General features: G+C 38.1%; 2 protein-coding genes across 2 annotated transcripts; both read right to left on the bottom strand.

Annotated features, from left to right (window-relative positions):
- Positions 1-201: 201 nt before the first annotated feature.
- Positions 202-3,282, bottom strand: LOC148582488 (N-(5'-phosphoribosyl)anthranilate isomerase 1, chloroplastic-like). The gene is made up of 5 exons (XM_088512074.1): positions 3,096-3,282; positions 1,911-1,973; positions 1,426-1,790; positions 1,182-1,345; positions 202-685 (listed from the first exon to the last, which is right to left on the bottom strand). Exons 1-5 carry the CDS (start codon positions 3,103-3,105, stop codon positions 460-462), a joined length of 828 nt encoding a protein of 275 aa, XP_088368200.1. The 5' UTR covers positions 3,106-3,282; the 3' UTR covers positions 202-459.
- A 2,237-nt stretch (positions 3,283-5,519) lies between these two features.
- On the bottom strand, positions 5,520-8,709 carry LOC132186828 (zinc finger CCCH domain-containing protein 29). Its single transcript, XM_059600917.2, has 2 exons — positions 8,513-8,709; positions 5,520-7,923 (listed from the first exon to the last, which is right to left on the bottom strand). The coding sequence occupies exon 2, from the start codon at positions 7,912-7,914 to the stop codon at positions 5,845-5,847; it is 2,070 nt and encodes a 689-aa protein (XP_059456900.2). The 5' UTR covers positions 7,915-7,923; positions 8,513-8,709; the 3' UTR covers positions 5,520-5,844.
- Positions 8,710-9,003: the final 294 nt, after the last annotated feature.

The raw sequence follows: 9,003 nt of genomic DNA on the forward strand, positions 1-9,003 counted from the left end.
GAAGAAAGAAGGAAGATTTCTAAAATTTTGGGGTGCTTGAACTCCAAGGCTACACTTGGTCCACCCCTCTCTCCCTCAAAGAAAATTCTCTCTATTTCATCTCTCTCATACAAAATTATTTACTTAACTCGTCAGAGTCGGAGGCTCTTCTGCTGCCCCAACCCGACACCACTACAATAATTCACTCCTTATTTTACAAGGAAATCTGATATCATCAGAACTGCTTTATTAGTATTTGTAGATTTAACCAAGACCATCTTACCCTGACACAAACATTAGCAAAGATGGGTTTATTACATTCACAATTCAGAAACTCATAAACTAATTTTATTCAAGAAAAGAGAGGGGGGAAGGGGGAATTTCTTCACCTTTCAATGGCTCAAAACTTCCAACTAAATGGAGCTGACAACACCATCACAATTCAAATCTTGACGTTCTGAATCATTTTGTTATTATCCTTCAATAGTGTGTAGAATTTACGGCACTCATAAAGGAAGATATTCGCAATTGGTCTTTCCGGATACCATCTGAGGCACAGATACCACTACTAACATCAATCCCTTGAGGTTGGAGAGTAGAAAGAGCTTCACAAACATTCTCAGGGTTGATCCCTCCAGCCAAGAGCCACCCATGTTTGCTTCTAATTATTGGTAGCTTAAACTGGGCCCAATTGAATCCTTTGCCACTGAAGGCATATATGTTATGATCAAGCAAAACCAAAAGTTTGTATTATATTCTTGCGCAGAAAGAAAGATTTAAAATAACATTTATCTATTTTAAGTTGCTAAGAAGTAGGCATGTTAAGCAAGTTGACAGTCAGAACAGAGCAGAAGGATCTCTTTGGGCGGCAGGTAATAATAACTATTCAATTTGAAATTTACTTTCTGACTAGACACACCAGACAATTTCTTGTTTTGTTTTAACTATATCTCCATATTATATCTGCAAAAACTGTCCCAACTATATGCCCAAAAGCAGCCAACTCTCAAAACATGGATATTTTTTGGTCGGTTAGAGATGACAAATCAAAACCAATGAATCAGGAACTAGAATAATTGCATGATATAATTCAATCATCTATGCATATACCTTAAGATGATAAACAGTGCCAACATATAAATGCATGATCATACAAAATGAAGTGCAATAATCGAACCGGATGAAGAGACAATATTTCTTACCTGCCACCCTTTGCACTATCCACAAGAATCCAATCGACTAGAGAGCATTCGTCATCAGAAATTTGGTTTAGAAGGTCTCCATCTTCATTTGCATGAAGAACATATATTATTCGTTTTTCTTGCACTAAAACTGGAAAAGCAGCTCGAGAACCATTTCCATGAAGCTGCATCATCTCAAAGCATTACAATGCTAACTAATTTATTATACTATATGCAAGGTGATGCAGATCAGACAAATTTATACCTGCACATATTCAAGATTTGAAGAATCAGAAGCTCTTAATATGGTGTCTGTGTCGTCATCCACAAACACTCCAACAGGCTTTGCCCCATATTCCCTTGCAACTTTCGAAATCTCCTTGGCAACCGAAAGTGAAACAGAGCGTTTTGAGTTGGGCCAAATAATCATCCCAATGAAATCAGCACCAGCTTCTGCTGCCATTGCAGCATCTTTAGCTGATGTAATCCCACACATTTTAACCAAATGCCTCTTCTTTTCATGTTCCTCAGGACTGAAGGAGACATTTTCTGACTGGCAAAACTTGCAACTAATTTTATTCTTTGGATATAACCTAATTCTTGACAAGTTCAGTTCTCCCTGCTTTACACCTGCAAGTACAGTTGAGAGATAATCATATTTTCAACATCCATGAAGCCACTCATATTAACAAACACTTATCCTGTATATGCCGTAAAGCAAACATAAGGAATGAGAAAATAAAATAGTACCAGTGATTTGCCTTCTGTGCAAATTTACAACCTTCGGCTGAAAGTGGCTTCCAATAGTTAGCCCTGCAAACATAAGATACTTAAGGTGAAGACCTCAGGTCAAATGTATTCCAGCCACCATCATACAGATTATGTAAAGCAAAATGATTACTGTTGCTTGACTGAATTCTAATAATGCAACTTACTTACATCTTTCATCACATAAAAACTACAATGCTTTAGTTAGCTATTATAAACGACGACTGAGATCAACATAGATATATGAATTTACACAAAGCAGTCAACTACACGTCTGGGTAGCCTTACCTTAAACACCAGAGGTCCCCAACCTAATGAAGTGGGGATAGATAAGCCGTAATTAGACTAAACAACAATGTATTACCAAAAAACATAAAGGGTAAGCAACAAATAAGCCAGTGATCCATCATGGTCATGGAAATATAAGATAGCTTATTTTGCCGAGGACTAGCAGGAGGCCTCCCTGCTCCTTAAGCGCATCTATGGGTCCATAAGAGTCCCCAGCATAGCCCAGTGTTAAGGCAGGAGACTTTGATGTTGGAAAGCCGATATTGCAAGTTGCAACTGAGAGTCGAGATTCTGACCACCATAAAATATGGTGAAAGTCATGGACTCATTGGTAACTGGATACGTGACACATATATGGATATTTCCAAGGAAAAAAGACACAACCAAGAAAAAAAGATTTGAAAGAAAGAAGAGTCAAAAGCCAAAAAGATCAATGATCAATGATCCTGGCAGTCACAATGTTTAAACTACAACTAAAAAGCCATCAACAACTAGCAAAGTTCTTCTTTTACAGAAAAGCAACCCATCTCACTTTCCATTGATGTAATCATACAGAGAAGGAAAAAAAAAAAAAAAAAAAATTATCCCAACGAAAAAAATGCCTTCAACATATTCACCACCTAGAACAGATTGAAGAGTGAGACTACTACGAGTCTACGACCAAGAATATCATCGAAAATGCCTTTGGAACAGTATAATATATAGCGAGAGCTTGACATCAAACTTATGGATATCTTGAAGGTTCAATGAAACATAAAGAACTCGAGTTACCAAACAGCATTATAAACTATATAAAATATCTCTCTGAGGAAATTCACCAAGTAGTTAACGTGCAATGCAATAACACACACACATGAAGAGAGAGAGAGAGAGAGAAACCTGAAAGCATATTCTTTTCCGAGCAAATTGCAACGTGCTTTCAGGAGGCGCCGGTGCCGAGAGCTTGGAAGTAGAAGAAGAAAGGAGCAAAGATAGCTGAAAAGGAAGGCGATGGTCGATTTTTGTCTCAATGCACCCAATCGACCACTTGTGACATGCGCATACATTACCAGAAAAGGAAAACAGAACACCTTTGGTTGGGCTGGCTCAAATACAACGTTACATAATCAGGTTTGCTTTGGCGCCCCCCAGGCCCCAGATATTCGGGAACCATTTCAATGGGTTTTTAGTTAGGCTGTGGGCTAAACTTTTGGCCCAAAGCTTAAAGTTGCTAATACGATATGTTCTCCCCAACCCCATACACCAAATTTATCCAAAGCACTTCGATTTGTACCGAAAACCTAATTAATTAGCAGTATTACACGTCAGACTAATCAATTAAGTTCTCATTTAACATGACATGTGTCAATTGTATGTGTCATATGACATAGGTACTTCAAATTACAAATATAAATAAAAATTAAAAACGAGTAAAATAATTATTTTTTTAAGTAATTGTACCATGTGGCAAATAGAGTTGGAACATAACATATCAATTCAACATATTGAAATGACATGTGTTTAAAATAAATATAATTTTCATATATATTTTTAATTCCCATATACATTTTTACTATAATATATAATTCTTGTATATTCTAAACACATTAATTTAATAAATTAGACTAGAAAAAATCTATTCAATTTATAATAAGGGTCAGTTCAACCTATCCCTTCAACAAGAATCTCTTTCAGCATGTTGAATTGTTGATAATGTTGTGTTGGGGGCATCACAAACGCCAGGGGTACACGTTGACAGCAAGAAGCTTGAAAGAAGCTTCTTTCCAAGTGCAATCATATTATATTTTAATAATTGTATACCTCAAAAAAAAAATAAAAAATCATAGGTTACCGTATGGTCGAGAATTAACCTCGTGGGCGGCTCAATCATAAACCCCAGCTCATGCTTGTAACATATTCTCTCGTGGAGCGACTAAAGAAAGACGGGGGTCAAAAAGTTTGGGCCCACGCGCTATTTCATGTTCGGAGATAAATATAGAATACGACATATGCTATTATAGTCACGCTCAAATAGATTAATTATTTTAAATATTAATTTTTTACATTTTTTTGAATTAACAAATAAAAGGTTAGACCCTTTTTGTCTCGTACTACCCTCTAATTCTCGGAAGAAGATTCTCTTTATTTCACTTATATGTTATTTGTGTTGTCATATTATTTAATAAAATTTAAATAATGTGATATTATATATACCGTTAAATGCTCTAAAATATAATTTAAATTATGAAATAATTTCTCTTTATTTAAGTAGGATCAACTGTCCACCAAACAAATAGTACAATGTTTTTTTTTTTTTTTTGTTTTTTTATTCAAATAGAGTACAATATATGAAGACAAGTCGAAAAGATTATGTAAATTAGACTCCGTGATAAAATTTGTCCGGGTTAACAAAAGTATTGTTAGGAATATTATTGCTTTTATTACAATTTTTTATGTATTTTATATAAATTATTAAACAATTAAATTTATCTATCAAATTTTGTTGCTTATTTTTATAAATAGTTGTGCAGTTACTTGTACAAAAACAAGAACTTTAGTCGTTTGCCTAATGATACTTCTGGCAGCTAGGGAGTTGGTAGAGACTAAGGGTAATGCTAACTACAAAACACATTTATTCTCTAATTTGTACCAAGAACGACTCTGTTTGTTAATTTGCTTTGAATATATATATATATATATATATATATATAATGTAAGATGTAGGTGAAATCTGCATTAGGTGTTTGTTAATGTCTTTTCTTAAGGTTTGATAGACATATATGCAGTGTTGTTTTTGATGGGACAACAAATTCATACAAAATTTGGCCATCAGTGCCCACTAAATTTCAGTGCGCCATTGGCTTGGCTATCTCCCACTGTCCTTCAATGGTGTAAAGTAACAAAAAGTAAGCAGGTTTGGAGCCAAACTCGACAAAATTTCATGATCTAGTAATCAGCATTTCCAGACTTTGGCTTTGGAAGTGCAGTGAGCTAGGAGCTATGAACCAATCACTATTTTTACCTTTATCAGTGTCTTGTACCCAAAAACAATTTCTTCGGAATTTTTAAGAGATAAGTAAGAGATGAAAAGAATCTGTTTTGTTTTTGAAGTAGATACGTTAGAGAGCACAAAGAGGCGCAATCACAGTATACATGGAAGTGTATAAGAAAAAATACCAGCAAAGATGTTAGCATTCAAACAAAGATTTAAGAAAACCATTAGAGTCTATCAGAACGAAATAAGGGACGAAGAAAGGTATACATACATTTTCCAAATGAATGTTCACAATTTGATCATGGATACACAAACTACTTTCTTGCCACTGATTCGTGTATCATTTCAATATTAATAAATAGACCCTCAAAGGAGAGGGTAAAAAATACAAGAATATGATATAAATAAATAAAAAATCACCATCTTTGCTCCATCGATCTTTCTCAATATTCTAACTAACCTAGCAGGAACAGGTTTTTCCTGCACAAATTTATAGGCCTTGATTGACCTGAATTTCGTTTCTCTATGGCCTTTCTCACTTCTCCTATCTCTAAATACAATTATTGAATACTAAATAGACAAAAATAAATAAATTCAAAGAATATCAAGCTTCGTCAATATAATGTAGGAGCAAATTAGGCAGAGATGTTTTCCTTACGCCACCATCTGCTCCTGCTCTATGTACAGCTGCTCGACCCACGGTGGAATCATCTCATGACCCCCTTTAACATGATTATACTGCTGCTGCTCTTTGCGAAACAGCCCAGAACTGTCATGAGAAACATCTTTCACCAGGGAATTAACCCAAGAGACGTCTGGCTCATCAACTGCAGATGGCATGAAGGTTCTAGTTGTTGCCACATTGTTGTCTCGGAACCCAAAAGAAGCAGACTTCTTGAGCTTGCTCAGCTCATCTCCTTGAATGCCCCAATCCAATTTCCCAGTGGGTGAGCTCCAATCTGAAAGACCAGAGGACACGGTAGATACAGAGTTGCCAGCAGCAGTGCCAGCAGCAGTAAACCCACGATGGTTCCCTGCTCCACGATCAACAAAACTCTGGCTTCGCTTTGCAAAGGCTGCAGACCTGGAATTCATCACTGCTGCTGCAACTGCAGCAGATGAGTCAAACCCAAAGGATGAGGGTTTTCTCACCGGAGAGGAAGAGAGATTGGTTGGGTAGCTTGCACGAAGTTGGTTCATGTTCTGGCGATTGTAACTGGGTTGTGGAGATTGCAACTGGGTTGGTGTCGAGGATTTTAGTGAAAGTCCTTGCAATTGGGACAACATGGAAGAATCGAGAGATCCAAAAACATCATCAAGGTTGTTAGGTTTCAAATCTCCAATCCTGCTGAACTCCTTATTCCAGGGGGACGGCGACGAGAGACGATTTATCTCGTCAATCAATTGCTGCTGCTGCTGGTGGTGGCTAGCATAACTTTCTAGCCCAAGCAATTCCATCTCCAAATCCAAATCCCGAGCACTCAAAGCAGTCTTTAGCCGGCTACCAGGGAGCTGCAAGGCAGGAGGAGTGAGATTAATTTTGTTTTGCCACAAGTTCCCACTCTTGGGAGATGAAGCGCCTGCCAGGGGAGACATGGGTGGTGTTGAAGTGGTAGGCATCGGCGAAGATGACGAACTGAGAGCCAATGGACTCATCATTGTCATGTCTATTGCACCAGCTGAATGGGACTTTGGTGAAGGCATCGCTGAACCTGTGGAAGCATATAAGGGGCGCAATTCTTCAGGCTTGTGAGCAAAGAAGCAGACTTTGCGCGAGCACCCCATCTCATCCTTGCAAAGCCGGGTTCGGTATTGGGCAGGATGAAGCCAGGATTCAAAAACACCATGTGCATACTCACAAGCATCCGCCTTTTGGCATGTCCCTTTCCGGAATTCTGGGCAAGGAACACAGCTATAGGGGTACTTCCGTGGGTCTCTTCTCCTCGCATTCTCCCCGGGATGGACAAAGGGACACTCTGTCCAATCATGGGTGTATGCCCTTGAGCAAGGCTTCACCTTGAAAGTATACATCCTAAACTCATCCGTCCCATATATCCCGTTGTTTATGTCGGGCAAGGACACGTCGACAGGGTATTCTTTCTTCTCAGCTCCTTCCTTCGATAACTGAGGCATGGCCATCTTCTGCTGCGCTTCCTCTTGGTTCACAGTTCGATCACCTTCCCCCACTGAATTATCGCCATTTAGCAACAACTCCATCGCCTTCCTTCTTGAATTGGAGGATGACTTCAACGCACGGCCAATCAAATCAACAGGCTTATTTCCATTGGCATTAACACAATTAGCATCAGCGGATGCATCAAGCAAGAGCTTAACAATCAGAAGTGAAGAATTGGTACCACCAGCAACAGCACAATGGAGCGCAGTGACCTTATCCGAACCACAAACCCTGTTGACATCAACCTTGGTAGTCTCAATTACATACTTCAAAACCTTAGCGCTACCAAACATGGCAGCAATCATAAGAGGTGTCCTCTCTTCGAACGCCATCTTCTTCGACCCAATTCTTCTACCATACCAAAAGCTTGCCTCGTTGACATCGAAACCCTTCTCTTCTACTTCACTCCTGAAGGCCTCGAGATCATCGGTAGCAGACAATTCAAGCAAAACCGAGCAGTCACAGAAAAACCCATCTCTCTGTTTCTGAAATTCACCTTCCATGGCAACGCTTGTGGAAGAAAGTCTACTCTTTGAACCAGGACACATATCCAAGTCCTGAAAATTTTAACAAAGAGTAATTTAGCATTCCTTACAACAACAAAAAAAGGTAAATTCTTAAAACAAATTCTAGATTATGATAGAAATATCAAGAAAAATAACATCCCAACTCGATAACCCCTGCCCAAAACCTATATGCGAAACTCGAAGTAAATTTTCCTCGTTCATAAATCACAAACACAGAAATACTAGTATTACAACAAAATCTTTCTTATAACCAAACAAACAGAGACTAAACTAACAAATCGAGAAATTAAAAGCAGAATAACGAAATTCAGAACGTGTCAGCCGTGTTCCAAGTCTAAGCCTGAGAATTGGTCTCCTACAGAATACTCTTTTTCTTTCAAAACCTTTAGGAGAACAAAAAAAAAAAAAAAAAAAAAACTGAAAACTAGAGTACAAAATTCCAAACTAGAACGGTACTGAATCAAAATTCCAAACTTTAGTCCCAAAAACTCGAGCCCCACGATTTTTTTCCGGAAAGAAAATCCATCAGAACAACCCAAATTCAACAAAACTTCACAGATCAACTTAAACCATCAAAACCAACACTTAATTATTTCACCAAAATCAAACAATAACATACCTTTGACTACGTTGTGCGATCTGGGTGTATGAGAATTGCAGAAAAAACTTCGGTTTTTCTAAGAAGACCTCGCTTGCGAAGCGTGATATACGAGGAGAGACGAGGCGGTCCTTTTTATGTGTTTCTTGAAGGCCAAGGACTCGGAAGGAGAGGGGAAAGTGAGACTTTTCTTCTTCGCTCTTTCCTTGCTTTCCTTACTGGTCAAAGTCAAAGCTCCAACTAGGAGGCTTGGTTTTGTTTATTGAGAAATTAATCCCAAATGAAATTCAAATTCGAGTCAAATTCGCAACGCCTCCTTCAACGTGTATCTGACGGCCTTTACGGGTTTCCCGTCACGTATCCCTATTTCACGCGCGCTGACGGGCGTTTTCTCCTCCCCCGTCCATCGGTCAATTTGGTGAATTTGTTCTGTCGAATTTTTTTTATTATTCATAATAAATGTCGAATTTGCTTCCAAAAATATTTGATAATATAGTTTAAGAATTTGAGTA

This window comes from Corylus avellana, unplaced genomic scaffold (assembly GCF_965113065.1).
Source record: "Corylus avellana unplaced genomic scaffold, dhCorAvel1.hap1.2 HAP1_SCAFFOLD_125, whole genome shotgun sequence".
Lineage (NCBI taxonomy): Eukaryota > Viridiplantae > Streptophyta > Magnoliopsida > Fagales > Betulaceae > Corylus > Corylus avellana.